Source organism: Sorghum bicolor, chromosome 3 (genome assembly GCF_000003195.3).
Source record: "Sorghum bicolor cultivar BTx623 chromosome 3, Sorghum_bicolor_NCBIv3, whole genome shotgun sequence".
NCBI classification, from domain to species: Eukaryota; Viridiplantae; Streptophyta; class Magnoliopsida; order Poales; family Poaceae; genus Sorghum; species Sorghum bicolor.
This window is the reverse complement of record NC_012872.2, coordinates 2,531,260-2,548,803: the sequence shown is the minus strand read 5'-3', so window position 1 is coordinate 2,548,803 and position 17,544 is coordinate 2,531,260. Positions and strand designations below refer to the sequence as shown.

The window sequence follows — 17,544 nt, the reverse complement described above, 5'->3', positions numbered from 1 at the left end:
GTGCACCATCCTTCAACTTCCTATAGCTTTGTCACTGCTCGCTCTGAAATACTGAAAGTGAAGCGGACGTGATAGTACATGGTAGCAACAACTATTGTTGATAAATGGCAGATTAAGTGCAGTCCCAAATTTAGAAACTACGCACGGTTTCTATAGCGGCCACATCAGCAACAGCAACAAACTATACGTACAAATCATCTCACCTAGTGCAAGTTTCTTGGCATAATAAATATGACCGTTTTTTTTTATTCTTTCTCTATCCCAACTCCATCGTCTTCATCCTGAGCACCGCCTGAGCTCAGTGCTCTCCATGGAGGAGCCTTTGCGGGCAAAATGCTTCTTCCAAAACATAGCGAGTGTTCCTGGAGCGACGGCGCGGGAGCGTGGCTTGCGCGGACCAGGCACAACCTGCACGGCGGCGCGGCTAGAGCGACGGCACGGAGTACGGCGGCGCGGCCTGGATGGACGACGAGTGTGGTTATTGTGTCGTAGTTTCTTCCAACAGAAAATGTGATTTCTCCGTGCCTCGTTTCAAGAGTAGACGTGGTTTCTTTTATAAGAAACGGTTTTATCATATTTTCTTCTCTTTCTCTTTTCTCATCAAGGCCTTGTTTAGTTTACCCTGAAAACAAAAAGTTTTCAAGATTTTCCGTCACATCGAATCTTTTGGCACATGCATGAAACATTAAATATAGACGAAAATAAAAAACTAATTACACAGTTTAGCTGTAAATCACGAGATAAATCTTTTGATCCTAGTTAGTCCATGATTGGATAATATTTGTCACAAACAAACGAAAGTGCTACGGTACCGAAAACTTTTCACTTTTCGGAATTAAACAAGGCCTTGCCACATCACCTTTTTGCTGAGTTAACAGTATATTTAATAGAGATAGAAACTATTAATACTGCCCTAACGAATCATACACGCCACTAATCCTGTCCACGCAAATAGTCTTCCAAATGCAGTATAGTCGTATCTTTCCTACTGCAGCATAGTACAAGTTTGCTTTTTGCTAGGCGCTAGCAGTAGCAGTAGCAGTAGCAGGCAAGGCAGCCGCGCCGCGCGCTGCCCATCGCCATGGCTACACCTACACACCTCCACCGGCTGCTGCTGCTGCTGCTGCTCTTCCTCGCTTCCGTCCTCCTCTTGCGCTGCGCCACGTCGCCGCTCCCCAACGCCGGCGTCACCACCTTGGACCACCGCCCTGGCGTGTACCCTGTCGTGCTGCTGCCGGGCAACCCCTGCAGCCAGCTCGAGGCGCGCCTCACGGGCGAGTACCGACCGCCGCCGGAGTCGCCTCAATGCGGCGCTGGCAGCAACGAGCGCGGCCGGTGGTTCCGGCTGTGGAGGAACGCCACGGCGATGGACGACCCCGGCGTCGCGCCGTGCCTCGCCGACCAGCTCCGCCTCGTCTACGACCCCGCCGCCCGCGACTTCCGCGACGTGCCGGGCGTGCAGACCCGTGTTCTCGGGCGCTTCGGCTCCACCACCAGCTTCCTCGCCGACACTGAAGCCAACAAGTAAAGCCGTAAGCTAAGCTCGGTCACCGTCGTCGATCTCCTCCGACGTCCTACCTACCTACCTAGTACCTACCTGCAGTCATGGAGACGCGTATGTTGATGGCCATATAATATGTAGAGACCTTTTGCATGGGAAGGCTCGTCGAGGCGCTGCAGCAGGCCGGGTACCGCGACGGCGAGACGCTGTTCGGCGCGCCGTACGACTTCCGGCAAGCTCCCGCCGCGCCGGGGCAGCCTTGCCGAGCCTTCTCACGGTTCACCCGGCGGTTCAGGGCGCTCGTGGAGCGCGCGAGCAGGGTGAACGGCGGCAGGCCGGTCGTCGTCGTGTCGCACAGCCAGGGCGGCTACTTGGCGCTGGAGTTCCTGAAACGGAGCCCGCTGCCGTGGCGCCGGAGGTACGTCAGGCGCTATGTCATGGCGTCCACGGGCGCCGGCGGGTTCCTGTCGGTCATGAGCCAGCTCGCCTCCACGCCAGGCGTCGCGCTGAGCGCCGCCAGCGCGTTCACGGCGCTGCCGTCGCCGGTGGTGTTCGGCCCCGGCACGCCGCCGCTGGTCGTCACGCGGGACAGGAACTACACGGCGAGCGACATGTCGGAGTTCCTGGCGGCGATCGGGGTGCCCCCGCTCGGGGTGACGCTGTACGAGACGCGGGCGCTGCCCGTTCAGCTCGGCTTCCGGGCGCCGGTGGTGCCGACGACCTGCATCAACGGCGTCGGCGTGCCCACGACGAAGCAGCTGGTTTACTGGGACGGCAACTTCAGTGAGACGCCGCAGGTGGTGTACGGCGACGGCGACGGATTGTTACCCTTGGCGAGCATAGTGGCGCTCGACACGGTGATCGGCGGTGACACGAGGCAGGAGTACTACAAGTCTATCAAGCTTGCTGGCACCTCTCACGCCGGCGTCGTCTCAGATGCTGCGGCTTTGAAACGTATCGTCGATGAGATTTTTTGGAGTACTCCTGTGTGATTAAGTGTGTCACTGTGTCACCCTGTTTGACAGTAAAAATCGATTTGTAAGTACTGCTTCCGTCCGAGAAGAGAATGGCACTTTAGATCTGGAGTAAACCAAACTTTCTAAGAATTAGTACCGTGTTGTATGCTCCGTTCGTGCTAAAAAGAATGCAATTCTAGCTAAAACTAGGCCTTGTTTTAGATCGAAAAAGTTTTTGAATTTTGACACTGTAATATTTTCATTTTTATTTGATAATATTGTCCAATTATGGAGTAACTAGGCTTAAAAGATTCGTCTCGTGATTTGATTCGATGTGACGGGAAATCTTGAAAAGTTTTTGGTTTTTAGGTAAGCTAAATAAGGCCCGAATACAACTCTAGTTTATGAGTAGATATAATTGGTATTCTAAAAGGACATGTTATATAGATAACATATACTCCTTCCGTTCCTATTTTAAGTGTCACCATTAGTTCGTGTGAATCAAACTTTCTCAAGTTTAACTATATTTTTTAAAAAATAAAACATTTATATTTTCAAATAAATTTATTATGAAAGTAAATTTAATGATCTATCTAATGATAATAATTATGTACTATAAATATTAATATTTTATTTTATATATTTAGTAAAAGTTCAATATGTTTGATTTTTCGAGAAGCGAGAACGACGTATAAAAATGGACAGAGGAAGTGGTATGTAATAAAGCACATAGTTTATAAGTGTAAGCATTTGTCGAAGAATAAAATGAGTAGGTTTATATGTTTTCTTTTGTTACATACTATTCTTTTCCTGATTTTTCTTGATGTGTGAGAATTGTGTTCTTTCTATGACAGGGACAGTAAGCTTCTTGACCCCTGGAAAAAGCAAAAATGATACTATTTTTTTTGGAAAAAGTGAAAATGATACTTTTTAAAAAAAATGCGAAAATGATACTATTTTTCTAATCATACCATATACTCCCTTCATCCCTAAATAATTGTCGTTCTATCCCTAAATAACTGCCGTTTTTTATTTCCAAGAAACTACTTTGACTAAACTAAATATATATAAAAAATATGAACATTAGGGGGACAAAATTAATATCATTAGATAGATCTTTAAATCTGTTTTTATAATAAATTCATTGGAGATAAAAATATTATACATCTTTTCTGTAAATTCAATTAAATTTACGACAGGAAACCAAAAGCGCAATTATGTAGGGACTGAAGGAGTTATCTGGTCACCGTCTGTGTCTCCTGGTCAGGCGGACGATGATATCGGGCTTGGTGAGGTAGAGGTGGTACGGCGAAGCGAAATGTTCGCCCTGGGAATGGACGATGTGTACCTCTGGAAGTCTGGATCGTGCAACGGCCACCCAACCATACCACTTCGGATCGTGCAGCGTTGGCTGTTCCAATCAATTTGGAACGGGAATTCTAACTGTCTGCGATTCAGGCTCTGAATGGGATGGTATCCTGTCTCAGTCCCTCAACTACCTGTAAGCCAGAGTTCATATCTGCCCATAATGATAAACCCAATGTGACCACAAAATCGGACAAGAAATGACACCAAAACAAACAATCCATACTCCTCTTCGCGCTGTTATTTAGATAGATAGACACGTACTGTAGTTACAGAACACAAATGTATCCATCTCCGTACACAAATCTATAGATACTACCTTGAAGAGACACCATCAAGAACCGAGACACAACACAACCCCACCTTTGCCCTTGCTCCCTTGCGGCCGGCCATTCATCCGGTCTGCCGCCGGAGCCGGAGCATCCCGTCCATCCAGCCGATGATCTCGGCGCCGACCTCGTCGCGCTCGGGCTCGAAGAGCAAGTCGTGCAAGAATCCGTCGTACAGCCGCAGCTCCTTGTGCATGGACGCCGCCGCGCCGTAGAGCTCCCGCGACGCCAGCGGGTCCGTCACCCGGTCAGCGGTGCCGTGCAGCACCATGAACGGGACGGTCACCTTCTTCAGGCTGTGCAGCAGGTACGAGGACATGCGAAGGATCTCGTGCCCCGTCCGCACCCTGATCGGCCCCGTGTACACCAGTGGGTCCGAGTACTTGGCCAGCAGCGCCGCAGGGTCGCGGGAGACAGGGATGCCCCTCTTGTTGGCGCCTTTGAACTGGAACTTGGGTGCCACCAGAGAGAAGATGGGCGCCACAGCCTGCATTGTGAACATGATCAGAGAAAAGCCTCACCAGTTATTATGTTCGGCCTCAATCAAATAAACTGCAGCTATCAGTTATTAGGTTCGGCCTCATCAATCAATAAACTGCAGCGGTGGCTGTTTCGCAAAAGGCTTCATGGAAATGAAATGAGAATGAGCCCAAAGGTCCTCTAGCCGAACTGGTTAGAGGGTTCCGGCGGCACCCCTCAGGTCCTGAGTTCGATCCCCCATGGGGGCGAACGAATTTCAGGCCTGAGGGTAATAAAATCCCCTTGCCTGTCTCACACCAAAGTGCAGGTCTGTGGCCGTCCCGTCTCACGGGGATGCAGGTGCCGCTGTATATGGGTGAGGCCGGGGTTCGGGGGTTTTTCGCGAACTGCGTGAGAAGTTCATCTTCTTAATGAAAAACCGGTGGGGACGTCATTCCCCCGCGGCTCGCGTTTTTTAAATCAACTTTTTTAATTCTTCAATGATGTATGCTCATTTTTTTCCTTTTGGGGCAATGGCCAACTTGTTCAACAGAAGCCCATGTCATACGGACTTAATCATCGTCAGTTCATGGTAAGCAGGAAACAGGAGTAGTTGCGTTACCCCAACAATAGGATGAGCAGGCTTCACACGCAGCGCGGGTGATGTCAGAACGATGCCTTCCAGTTTCTCTCTGATATGAGGGTACAGAGATGCCTGCAATGCAAAGTTGTAAGCCAGCGATGAGCACAATGAAGAGAATAGCCATCAGGCATGTAAAATGAGCTTATGCAGCCAAACCATTTTTCAAGTTTCAACCAGGCTACTTTGTTAACGTTTTGCACCATTTCTCTGCCCCGTCAGGGTATCCGTTGTTCACAGGCCCAGAGAAGTAGGGTCAGTGTCTAAATCTGGCCTCAATAGGTAAAAAAGTATCTAGCTTCACACTGCATACCTTCAGGACTACGGCCCCTCCAGTGGAGTGACCGAGGAGGAAACAAGGGACCCCTGGATTCTCCATCATAATTTTGTCAAGAAGCACTTCCTGTTTCCAGATGACAAATGTCGATCAAGCATTACATCGGGAACGGTAAGAAGAACTAGTCGTCAGAAGTAGAAACTCACAATGTCTTCGATAACGTAATCTAGTGAAGGCACATAGCCGTGCAGGCCATCACTTCCACCATGCCCTGTCATGCATAGAAACAAGAGTTAGCCTCTTGGAAAAAAAAAGCATCAAAGACTTTAGCTAACAGACATTAAGTATACTGTTAGTTTGATTACATGATCCACAAGATAATTTACACTTTCACGGGATAAAATGAAAAACTAAAAGTTCACAAATTGTTCTGTGAATCCTCGTTTAGGGAAACAGGACGGGCAAATAATTAGGTAAGATCAACATTCCATTTTTCCTTTCTAAATGCAGCACAATTCTTGCACCAAACTATATATACATATTTCAGAAAACATATGCAAGTTCAGAAAACCAGAAACGGTGCCCTTACCTATCCAATCCATTGCGTACACTCCAAAACCACATGCTGTCAGCTGCTCAGCAAAGTGCAAGTACCTTCCACTGGAAACGCAGGATCAAGTGCATAGAAATACATCAACAAGTTGTTGCGCATTCCTCAAAAAAATAATGACTGGGAGGAGAGCATAACAGAATTTCCAAACCTGTGCTCATTCAGCCCATGTATAATGACCAAAATGCCCCTGGAGTAAGAGCAAAATAATCAGTGAGTTTTTCACAGGGAAGCAATTGCATAACAGTGTCAAAGCAGAGATTTGAATTAGAGCACAAATGCATATTCAAAGGTCCAAATTGTACACAGTATTTCCATTGTACAATAAAGAGGATAAAGACTTGTACAGAACCACATTTTGAGAAGGTGTACACCACTGCCTAACTTACATTTAATCAGAAGCAGTAGGAGTGGTGGATTACCTAAACAGGTTTCCTGCTCTCTCTTTTTTCAATTTTCGTTTGGTGGACTTTTGACTACCATGATACGCGGATAACTAGTCATGGAACCATCACAAGAACAAGTCCAGCAGATGATGCGGATAAAGGATTGCATCACCCAGATTTCTGGGTATTAAGAACAGAGAAGAATTCTACCCCTTATCTTAAAAGGTCGTTCTGAGCCACTAGCACTTAAAAATTATTTTTCCCCCTCATGGACACTCGAGAGATATGAACGGAACAAAAGTTGCAGACAGGGTACTGCTTTATGCTAATCCATTGCACTTTAGTTGGCCATCTATCTAAATTTATACAATTTTGTTTTCAATATTCACACAGAAATAATCATCTGCATCCAACATAGTTAAGTTTAGCCCATATGCTCTGCTGGGAATAACAATCCGTGACAGGAATAGTCAAACAGCTCGGTTTCTAAAATGACAACCCATGTGCAGAAGGGTGACAGCCAATCCATTTGACCTCGTATCCAGCAAACCAATGGCAACCGACCGAAACAGAAGAACCAATGATTTGAAGACAAAGATCGCGTGGTGATGATCTTCAATGCAATCCCCCAGGCGGTGCGATGAATGCAAGAGCACTGAGGTTGTGCAAAGCGGATGTACTCAGTGCTCGACGTGAATTGCACGGCACGTCTTTTGTTCTGACTTTGCGAGGCTACAGCCTACAGGGTTTACAGGGTTGGGTTGGCTAATGGCATCTGGTGTCGTGTAATTAAAAACACTCTTCTCGAGTGATCAAAACCCTAGACAGGTGTTCATGGATCATTGCTACTAGTATTTATGAATATATGGACAGATCGAAAACAAAAAATCGAGGCCTGCAATAACCAATCGCCATCAAAGGCCGAAAAACAAGGGCTGTGTTGAACAAAAGTAGTTGTTTTTTTTCAAGAAGAATCATTGAAAGTTTCGAGTTTCTCGGAGATCATCGTCCACAAAGCAGAATTCCAAACAAGTTTTCGACAAGAGGATTTTTTTTTAAAAAAAATCTAATAAAAACACACGACTTAAATAATGCAAAAAATGATTTACGCGAATGTGGCCAGTTATGGTGAAATCACAGCCACAAAGTAGCAGTGACAATTCAGAAATGCCTACAATGAAAACGAAATGTCCACAAACAAACAAACGGTTTTTACCCTTTTTTTTTAAAAAAAAAAGTAGCGGACACTTCGCACCGCCGGAACCTCCAAGGAAGCCAAGCCACAATTAATCGCAAACGCCAGCGGCGCGCTCACCTCATCTCGTCGGCGGCCGGCGCCCAGAGGCGGCAGAAGAGCGCGTTCCTCCTGGCCCCGGTGACGAGGAACGTTGCCCACCTGGTGCCCCGGTCCACCTCTTCCATCGGCACCTCCTCCGCGAGCGCCCTGCGGCGGCGCACGTCCTCCTCCTCCGCGGCCTGCAGCCGCCGCCGCCGCCTTGCGTTCCAGGACCCGCCCCCCGCTCCCGCCTCCAACGCCGACGCGGAGGTCTCGGACCCCGCCCGGCGCAGGCGGAGGCCTCGGGCGAGGAGAAGCAGCCAGAGGAAGAGCGAGTGCAGCGCGACGGCGACGCGGAGCAGCGCGCGCCGCGACAGCACGGAGCGGAACACCGGCACGATCCGGCCCGTCGCGCCCGAGGTCATCATCATCTCGTCCCCGCGGCCGCCACCGCCACCGCCGGTCCTCTCCATCGTCGCCCCGCCGGCCCTGGACCCCTTCCCTTCCCTGTTGGCTCTGCTTCCTTCTCTTTTTTTTCCTCCTCCCTTTTACTTTTTCTTGGCTGTTTACGCGGTGGCGCGTATTTATAGGAGGGGGAGGGAAGACTGAGGAAGGAGACGGTGGCGCGCGGCTGGGCTGGTTGGTTTCTTCCTGGGATTCGGCCTTGCTGGTGCCCTGCCCGCGCCCCCGCCCCTGGACCTGACCTCTGGACTGGAGGGCCGGAGTCGGTTGCTTGCGATCTCTGGCCTCTCTCTGCCCATTCCATTCCATTCGTCGTCGTCTCCTCTTCTTTCGTGGGACGGTGGGAGGCAGCAGTCGTGGAAGGCCCCAATTTTTTACAATTTGGTCTTTTTTTGAAAAAAATTCACAATTGGACCTCTGGAAAACTTAAATGCAGAAATGGACCCAGGGGTCGGCGCCATGCATCATGGCGCCGAGGTTTGACGTCTCGGCGCCATGGATCACGGCGCCGAGGTCCCTGGCCGTGCCCAGCGTAGCGTCTGCGTGGCCGCTCGCGTGGCAAAACGTGGCAAAAAAAAAAATACCTCGGCGCCGCAGATCTCGGCGCCGAGCTCGGCGCCACAGATCACGGCGCCGAGCTCGGCGCCACAGATCACGGCGCCGACCTTTTGAATCCAAAACCAGCCGTGGCTCGCGATTTCCTTTCTCTCTTCCTCCTTTCCCTTCTTCCTCCCTGCTCCCCGACGCTGCCTCGCCCTGCTCGCCGTCGCGCCGCCCGTGCCTCTCCTTCCCCTGCTTGCCGTCGCGCCGCGCGATTCCCGGCCGGGCCCACGCGCTGCTCCGCTGCTCCCTCGGCTCCGACGCGCTGCTCCCCCGACGCGCTGCTGTCCGCGCCCACGCGCTGCCCACGCCCGACGCGCTGCTGTCCGCGCTCTCGTCCCGGGCCCACGCGCTGTCCGCGCCTCAGGGCGCGCCGCCGGCCGGGCACCCTTCCCGGTGTGGTGGCCCGTGGCCGGCCTGGGCCTGGGTGGTGGGTCGGGGCGGCGCGGTTCCCCTGCCGCGGGGGTGGGCAGGCAGCGTTGCCTCCCTGGGACATTTGCTGCTAGGTAATTTTTAAATTTGTAGTTTGTAGTTGTTATTCGTTTTGTAATTTAGGTTGTTTGTGAATTTAATTTTAGTTAGGTATTATTAAATTCTAATTTAGTTAGTTATTAGTTTTATCCGGGAACAAGTTTAGTTCGGTGATTCATCTAGCATTTTTGTACTTAATTATAGTTTTGGTGTTAATTTAGTTAATTTAGCTAGGTACTATATGTAATAAATGTAGTTCGGTAATATAGTTATATAGTTGGGTAGGTAGTTATTATTAAATTAGATAATATAGTTATATAGTTGGGTAGGTAGATTATTATTAAAATAGATATACATATACATAATAATTCGTATGTGTACTATAGTTGTAGTTGTATTAGTTATATGCCTAGTAATATGGTTGTTTTGTATATCAATTAGATGGACAATTTAGTAACCTTATATCATGGAGGAAGTGTGGAGAAAGATCAGTTTGGCAATGTTGATTTTGTTGGAATGGAAACGGTCCCTTTGATGTTCGATGAGCGGCCCTTGTTTTCTGAATTGATGGGTAGTGCTCGTGATCAGCTTAAATGTAATTCGAATGAAGAAGAAATCTTAGTTGAGGGGGTCATTCACCATGGCGGGTCAGGGACAATTTTTAGGCGGTTGGTTCCAATTGTATCCGAGGTTCAATGGGACAAATATGTCAAAACTGTCATGAAGAGTGAGTTTAAATGTTTGGATTTGGTTGTGCGCAACTTGTCCAAGGAGCCAGGTCCTCTAGTGGATTCTCCTCTTAATTGGCAACCACCCATTGGCCCTCTAGTGGACAATCCGGCACCCTCAGCTTCTGTGATACCCATTCAGGATGTGGGTGTGGAAGATGTGGTTGTCGTTCCTGATGCTCAATCCGGTCCCAATGAGGTTGGCTGCCTACAGACCCCTATGACCCAGACAATTCCATGTAAGTGGCGTAGTTGCATTATTTATTTTGTTAGCCCTCCTTCGTTCGATTTATTTGTCTCAATTGTATCCATATTTGTGGTTTTGTTGTAGGTGACAATCCAAGTAATGATTGTTGTCATCCTGTGCCTCCAACATTGAATGTTGACGCAGTTTTTATAGCATCTAATAGTTTGGATGTTAATATTGAGGATGATGAGGAGCCCTATGGCACAGCTAGAGCTGTTGATTCTGATGATGACCGCCCAGTTGCACCTTTAAGTGAACAAGAAATGGAGCTTATCAGACGTTTTTGTCCTGATCGTGATCCACTAGTTCACGAGTTTAGTGACCTCAGTCATTCTCAAAATGCTTATGCAGAGGGAAGAGATGATGAGCTGCTGGAGGCTCCTGAGCCTAGTGACAGTGTGCAAATACAGAAGGGCATGATCTTTAATGACTTGCCCAGCTTAAGAAGACAGTTGAGTTTGAAACGTTGCATCGTCAGTACATAGAGGTGTGGGACCAGTTTCATGACAAGCTCTACGAAAATGAGCAACCACATACCAACTACAATTTTCGTGCATACCTTACTTGGTACCTAGGTGTTACACGAACAAGGTTGAAAATTCAGTGGACCCAAGCAGATTATGCGTACCTTGAATCATCTGAGGATGAGGACACTTCCTATGACCTAGCAGCACGACAAGGGACACTTATCGAGGCAGCACCTGTCTTGGACCGAGTGGTACATGTCCTTTCCACTATACAATTGTACGATTGTTGTCCTTTCCACTTTATAAATTGCACCTATATAAACTATTACATGTCTTATCTTATAGGGCAACGCAATAAAGCAATCTGTACTTGACATCGAACGGTTTCCAAGAATAGGTGTGGACGAGCACACACTAAACAACTTTCTTGGAGTAAGTACTTGACATCCAATTTATCTAAGAACAAGTATTACGACCCTCATTTATCATATATCTAACAATATGAATTTTAATCTTTGCATAATAGAGACTAGCACGTAGGCTTAGGCGTGCTGCAGCTCGGTGCGGTTGCGGTACTAGTGCTGCGATGAATGTGCATGTGCCACAGGAACGACAATGCAACACACCTGTTGTGCATGGTACATCTTCTTTGGGAGGTATAATTTTATTAAATTTGTTGTTTATTTGAACTGAGCAATTTTCATGGTATGAGATAATGAATTAAGTGCACACATAATTTGAACAATGTTTATAGGATCTGGAGGACAGAGCTCGTCTCGGCCAACTATGGACACTTTTCAAAGCGATGATGATGAGGACGAAGAGGGGGTGGCCGAGGAGCGTGACTATGACGAGCTTGGGTTATCTCAGCTTCCTGATGCTCCTTCTACTCAGCCTACGCAGGTTGCAAGAAGGCGACGTCGTTCGCCTTGTAGGTACACTCCAGGCACCGATGCTCTTGGCCACAAGGGTAAGGGTAAGACTAGGAGGCAGTGAGGATGACTTCTGTGCTAACACCATGGTAGCAGCTTAGAATTGATGGCATAACTTCTGTTATTTTGCATGTATCGACACTGTGAACTTTGTGGACTATTTGTACTATATGGGACTGTATGGTCTCTGTGGACTATCTGAACTATCATTCCTGATGGCGTATGTGCTTGTGTGTGATATTAGGATGAATCAATGTTTGTATTGTACTGTGATGTCTATTTATAACTGTGGATGTACCAAAAATAGGGGAAACTCTTGCAAATTTTTTCCATGAATTATTCAATGTAGTGCACATATTCTGTGGTCCATTCCTATTGGTTTTCGCAGTGTAGGCTTTTCAGAAACAGTGAACCAATATGGCTTTTCATTGAATCATCACATCCGAAACAGTGAACGAATCTAGCCTTTTCAGATGACAATCCAAATAGACTTTTCAGTTTTCAACTAGGCTTTTCAGTAATAGAATCTAGGCTTTTCAGGTGCATTTATTATATACTACAACGGCTACCAACTATTGGGTTCCTATATATATACGCAGTGGTGAGAGCGTTGCTACTCACTTGAGATTGTTCAGTTCAAGTAAAAATGTCTGGAGGGTCGTCTAGAGGGAAGGGAAAGGGAAAGGCGGCGATGAAGGGTAATCCCTTTCTTTGGGAGGGTCCTCTTGGTCCTAAAGACTTTGAGGAAGCAATTTATGATAGGTTCCCCCTTGAGAGCAAACATGATTTTACTAAAGAGGCACCACTGAGGGCATATGATGACCGAAAAGAAGAGTGGCCAAAATGTATGCATGGTGAGGATTGTTTGGTGCAGATGTACACAGAGGGGATAGATGGAGGGCGTCGTTTCTTCAAATGTCCACGAGCATGGGTAAGTCATATTACTAATTCAACCTTCAATAAGATACTCTCTTGTGCTAAAGCTAAATACTTATTGCAGTCATCCTTGTCAAAAGAGAACTGTGGCTTCACCAGATGGATCGATCCTAGACCTATTCATCCCCATGCAGAGTACATCTACTACCTGCAGGACCGTATCTTTGATTTAGAAACGGAAGTTAGCTGTGGTTACAAGGACGACGAAGAGGACGACAACAGCAATGCTACTGGCTCCCAAAACACAATATGCAATGATCCATACTGCACATGCCCTAATCACAAGAACAAGGGCCCTCCTTCACCACCACCCCCACCACCACCAACAACAACGGGAGGATACTATGGAGAAGGGGCAACACAGTTTGCTATGTGGCCACACTACTAGGTAGAACTGAACTAATTCACAGGCCACATCCATATGTTTGTTGTTTGGTTTAATCACCTAAGGCATGTTAGGGTTAGTCGAAAGAACTATGTACCTTTGTGTGGTATATGTTCTCACATGCCATTCCCTGTGCTTGTTAATAGCTTGAATTACCTAAGGCATGTTAGGTTTAGTCTCGGACCTCTGCACCCTTGTTTGGTGCATGTTTTGACATGCCATTCAATGTGATGTGTGCTACTAGTTATGCAATATACTAGTTCGTTAACTTCTATTTCAACTAATTATCCTCATTTCATTGCCTATGCAATACTCAAATAAAAATATTGTCTACTAATAATGAAACCAAATTAAAAGTGCTAAAGTGCATTACATAACAACAAATTGAAAAGTCCAACACAAAACAATATTGTCCATGAACCAAACAAAGAACAAGAAGGTAATGTAACTACTGAGTGCAACGAGGCCACTTTCCCTTCCTCTGGGCATCTGGATTCTCATCAATCGCTGCCTTCGCTCGGCGCACACGCTCAAGCTTCTTTTCCCTCTCCTCCCGAGCCGCAGCAACACGTCTTCTTTCCTCCTCTTCCTTGTGCTCCCTCTTTTGAGCCTCCTCTCTACGTCTCTTCTCTAATATCTCTGCACGCTCTGCATCCCACTCCTTTAGGCCTTGTAGAAGCCGCTTGTCGGACTCCTTAACCTCAGTGTCGATCCACTGCTCAAAATCACACAATGGTGGAGGGGTCTGCAACAAATATATTTGTTCAAAAATTAAAATCATGCTTCGTAGGACACAAATTAATAAGTGCACAATAGAAAAAATAACTTACAATAAAGTTACTGCGGCGTTGTTTTGGCGTAGGCTCCCAGGCAAAATTCGAACACATCCAATACCTCTGCCGATAGGTTTCCTCGTCTTCCGAAATTTCTACCTTGCAAGGATCACCACAAAAGCACATAGGTACTGGAACACCGCTAGGAAGCGGCTTGTGGATGTACGGACTACCGGTCGTCCGGCCATAGCTACAGTTCAAATAATTCAATTCTAAGAAGTCATAGCAAATAACGATTGAACCGAAAACTACAATTTACCAAATGATAAATAATAAGGAATTAAATTTATCGAAACATGTCGAAAGGTTACCTTGGTTTGCTACTTTTTCCACGACGTGGCATTCTACGATTGCATAAGAAAAATATTAATCATCCATTCAAAAAACTATAAATGGTTTATCTAAGTCTACAACATACGTGTAATATAGGTCAAATCAATGAGTCAAAAACTAATATGTCAAAGAGTATACCTGGCTCTTCAAGATCTATGGAACAAATCAAACTTTTGATGGTCCAAATATTGAATCCAAATTCGTGCTCGGTTTTTGGAGAGAAAGAGCCGAGAGGGGAGATGAAAATATGAACTGTGTCCAAGGGTAGCGAAGGGCGTCGGCCGATTTGTAGCAGGGAGCTCGGCGCCGTGATCTGTGGCGCCGAGCTCGGCGCCGTGATCTATGGCGCCGAGCTCCCTGCCACGTCAGATCCACGTGAAAAGGCAGTGCCAGGACCTCGGCGCCGTGATCCATGGCGCCGAGACGTGAAACCTCGGCGCCATGATGCATGGCGCCGACCCCCTGGTCCATTTCTGCATTTAAGTTTTCTAGGGGTCCAATTGTGAATTTTTTTTAAAAAAAGGACCAAATTGTAAAAAATTGGGGTGGAAGGCTTCCGCTGGCCGGTGGGCCCCACACGCCACCAGGGCTGGGGGGTGCTCCTGCAGTCCTGCTCATCATTCATTCATGTCATGACACATGGAGACATGACCCATGCATGTCCCTTGTCACGCCACAGCCGTATCAAAATTTTAATAAACGCTATAAAATCTTTGGATAATAACACTTTATTTAACTCTTATGTAATATACAAATATGATTTGGTCAGATTTGTAATCAAATCTATTATCTGATTGTCACAAATTTATAAACAGTAATATTGTAATATAAACTAAAAAATGGTCAGAGTGTAATCTGCAGATCGTGTCAAGTCAGGTTGTGCCTTATAAAAATAAGGATAATATTTTTTTTATTTGTTCATTCATGTTTATTTATTGTAGCGTTGTATTAGTGACAACAACATAGCAAAGAAATTAAGAGAAAAGAGAAGATGAATTTCATCCCATGAAACCTTGTTGATATCAGTGTGTGAACTCCAACAAAATCTACATTCAAAGCTGACATTTTTCATCCTCATTTGTTTATGGCACATCTCGTGTGGCTTTTTTGCATCCTCGCTGTCCGTTGTGTGATTCCTATGTCACGTGTTATATATGATTTGTTTTACGCATGCCACTCTATATTATATACATATATTTTGTTTAACATTTTCTTGTATATGCTAGCACACTTAATTTAACTAATCTTACAAGTTACCTAAGTTATTGTTCATATGCCACATTATATGACACAAACGCCATGCAACTATTTAATTAATGTCGTGACTAACCTGTTCAAATCCTGAGACAACTATATACTATTTACTAAGAAATGCTATTTTATCCACCATCAAGCAAAACATGTAAAGCCGATGCCGCACTAACTGAAAATAACACGATGAACCACACTTCTAGTGTAACAAGCATATGTAACGCATGCATACAACTTACTATTCTCTATATTTTTTATTAAATTTAATTAGGCATGTCCAACCTTATTTTAGTTACAACATGGGCTTGTAGATTTGTTTTAAATTTGAGGCCACTTGCACGTACAGGGAATGATAGTTTAAAGTTTTAAACCGCATGCCCCATGCCCCATGCCCCCGTGTGGTCACAACAATGGCAATCAGATGATCAAATTAATAAGCAGAAGCCAACCACCACGCCTCTAGCATGGACAAAAGGAGGGACATACAGAAAGAAAACTATGAATGGACAGCGCTGCAAAGGCCAGAACACAAGCATGAAAATAATTAGTTAAGAGAGAAGAAGTGCACGTAATTTTTTTTCTGATTTATTTAAAATTGTGGCATGGTTAATTTTGGTGTACTCTATTGAGATTCATGTAGAGCATGAGTCCATGCAATAGAATATGACAGTTTACAAATGTAAAGGTGAGGTTTCATTCAATACAATCAAAAGACAAAAAAAAAGGGATAGAAAGTCATATGTTGTTAAGTTTAACGTGTGAACCAAGTATAGCTAGTGGAAGTGGTCAGAAGGGTCCCCTTCAGTGTCCTACCCGGCCCGAGGAATCAAGCAAACCCTAGATTTGATGTATCTAGCTTGTTAGTAAATGGTCAATCAGGAGAGAGATTTATTCATTGTTTTTTTTATGGAAGAGATTTATTCATTGTAGTATGTAGAGGTGATAATTTTCATCAACATCAAAACTTAATTAAGTGCATGCATGTGGTGACTCTTTCAGTCTTGATCTCTGCTCTTGTGACGTATGTAATTAGTAATTTTTTTCCGCGACGACGATGGATGTGTGTGGCGTGTGCTCCTGCAGGTAGCTAGCTAGCTAGTGTCCACTGAGGAAAGGAGAGAAATTTAAACAGAGGAAGAAACATCCAAGCGATCGAGAGGTCGTTTCCTGGCGGTGTGTGTACGCTCGCGCGTCTGCCCTGCCGGTAGTTATTGATGGGCACAACGCCTCGCCGCAGGCCGGCCGCACCGGTGGATGCACAGCACAGCACAGCGGAACGCGACGCCGACGCCGACGATGCCGACGCCTGTGATGCATGCATGAACCTGCTGATCTGCAACTGCATGCAATGCGTTTCGGTCGATCTGCTCTGCTGTGTGTCCGCCGCGCGCCGGCCGTCGGGTTCGTTCCCAGATGCGCAGGCGACGTGCGCGTCTGACGCCCAACCACCAGACACAGACACTGCACACAGGCATAGCAGCAGACGAGACGGCGCGGTGATCACCGACGGCGGCGAAAGCGAGTCGACCACCGCCCGAAGCCTGCACCTCCAGAGCCGTCCGGCTCGGCGCCGATCGACGATGGCATGACCACGACGGGGCGGCCCGCGGGCGAATTTATGAGGTCTGCTGGCGCCGCATGCACGTCAGCGTCGGGCGATGGCCGGCCGGCCGGCCGGTAGATGGCAGGACCTGGAACCGGAAGGCGGAAGCAAGGGACCACCTGTGCGACTGTTACGTCGATCGGACTAGGACGGCAGCAGGGGAGCCGCTGCAGGTACGGCGCGCGACGGCGGCCGCACGGCACAGGCCGGCCACTCGAGTCGTATGGAGGGCCGGGCCGCCGTCCTGGTCCTGTGTCTGTGGGAGATGATGGGCGAAACATGCAGCAGCACGTAGACAGCTAATGAAATGATTGAGAATTTGAGATGACAGACAGAGGTTTCTAAAAATTTTCACATCAAATCTTGTCACATGCATAAAACATTAAATATAGATAAAAAATTACTAATTATATAGTTTATTTGTAATTTGTGAGACGAATTTTTTAAACTTAGTTAGTCTATAATTAGATAATATTTATCAAATAAAAACGAAATCG

General features: G+C 46.6%; 4 protein-coding genes across 4 annotated transcripts; 2 read left to right on the top strand and 2 right to left on the bottom strand.

Annotated features, from left to right (window-relative positions):
• LOC8080523 (lecithin-cholesterol acyltransferase-like 1) lies at window positions 833-2,663 on the top strand. The gene is made up of 2 exons (XM_002457128.2): window positions 833-1,524; window positions 1,662-2,663. Exons 1-2 carry the CDS (start codon window positions 1,082-1,084, stop codon window positions 2,491-2,493), a joined length of 1,275 nt encoding a protein of 424 aa, XP_002457173.1. The 5' UTR covers window positions 833-1,081; the 3' UTR covers window positions 2,494-2,663.
• Window positions 4,024-8,490, bottom strand: LOC8080522 (monoacylglycerol lipase). The gene is made up of 7 exons (XM_002454953.2): window positions 7,839-8,490; window positions 6,289-6,327; window positions 6,117-6,187; window positions 5,734-5,798; window positions 5,564-5,653; window positions 5,233-5,325; window positions 4,024-4,638 (listed from the first exon to the last, which is right to left on the bottom strand). Exons 1-7 carry the CDS (start codon window positions 8,270-8,272, stop codon window positions 4,216-4,218), a joined length of 1,215 nt encoding a protein of 404 aa, XP_002454998.1. The 5' UTR covers window positions 8,273-8,490; the 3' UTR covers window positions 4,024-4,215.
• LOC110433316 lies at window positions 8,728-12,042 on the top strand. The gene is made up of 7 exons (XM_021455157.1): window positions 8,728-8,798; window positions 8,946-9,367; window positions 10,392-10,612; window positions 10,747-11,025; window positions 11,120-11,206; window positions 11,301-11,430; window positions 11,529-12,042. The coding sequence occupies exons 1-7, from the start codon at window positions 8,728-8,730 to the stop codon at window positions 11,768-11,770; spliced, it is 1,452 nt and encodes a 483-aa protein (XP_021310832.1). The 3' UTR covers window positions 11,771-12,042.
• LOC110434120 lies at window positions 13,294-14,450 on the bottom strand. The gene is made up of 4 exons (XM_021457861.1): window positions 14,332-14,450; window positions 14,172-14,204; window positions 13,858-14,050; window positions 13,294-13,772 (listed from the first exon to the last, which is right to left on the bottom strand). The coding sequence occupies exons 2-4, from the start codon at window positions 14,201-14,203 to the stop codon at window positions 13,476-13,478; spliced, it is 522 nt and encodes a 173-aa protein (XP_021313536.1). The 5' UTR covers window position 14,204; window positions 14,332-14,450; the 3' UTR covers window positions 13,294-13,475.

Bases quoted from the DNA above. Each gene is read 5' to 3' on its own strand.
- LOC8080522 (XM_002454953.2), bottom strand. From the start codon at position 8,272: ATGGAGAGGACCGGCGGTGGCGGTGGCGGCCGCGGGGACGAGATGATG. The intron at 5,654-5,733 runs GTGAGTTTCTAC...ATCTGGAAACAG, and splicing joins ATTACGTTATCGAAGACATT to GAAGTGCTTCTTGACAAAAT. The intron at 4,639-5,232 runs GTAACGCAACTA...TTCACAATGCAG, and splicing joins CTGCTCATCCTATTGTTGGG to GCTGTGGCGCCCATCTTCTC.
- LOC110434120 (XM_021457861.1), bottom strand. From the start codon at position 14,203: ATGCCACGTCGTGGAAAAAGTAGCAAACCAAG. The intron at 14,051-14,171 runs GTAACCTTTCGA...TTTGAACTGTAG, and splicing joins GGAAAAAGTAGCAAACCAAG to CTATGGCCGGACGACCGGTA. The intron at 13,773-13,857 runs GTAAGTTATTTT...TATTTGTTGCAG, and splicing joins AACGCCGCAGTAACTTTATT to ACCCCTCCACCATTGTGTGA.
- LOC110433316 (XM_021455157.1), top strand. From the start codon at position 8,728: ATGGCGCCGAGGTTTGACGTCTCGGCGCCATGGATCACGGCGCCGAGG. The intron at 8,799-8,945 runs GTCTGCGTGGCC...ATCCAAAACCAG, and splicing joins CTGGCCGTGCCCAGCGTAGC to CCGTGGCTCGCGATTTCCTT. The intron at 9,368-10,391 runs GTAATTTTTAAA...GTTTTGTTGTAG, and splicing joins CCTGGGACATTTGCTGCTAG to GTGACAATCCAAGTAATGAT.
- LOC8080523 (XM_002457128.2), top strand. From the start codon at position 1,082: ATGGCTACACCTACACACCTCCACCGGCTGCTGCTGCTGCTGCTGCTC. The intron at 1,525-1,661 runs GTAAAGCCGTAA...TTGCATGGGAAG, and splicing joins GCCGACACTGAAGCCAACAA to GCTCGTCGAGGCGCTGCAGC.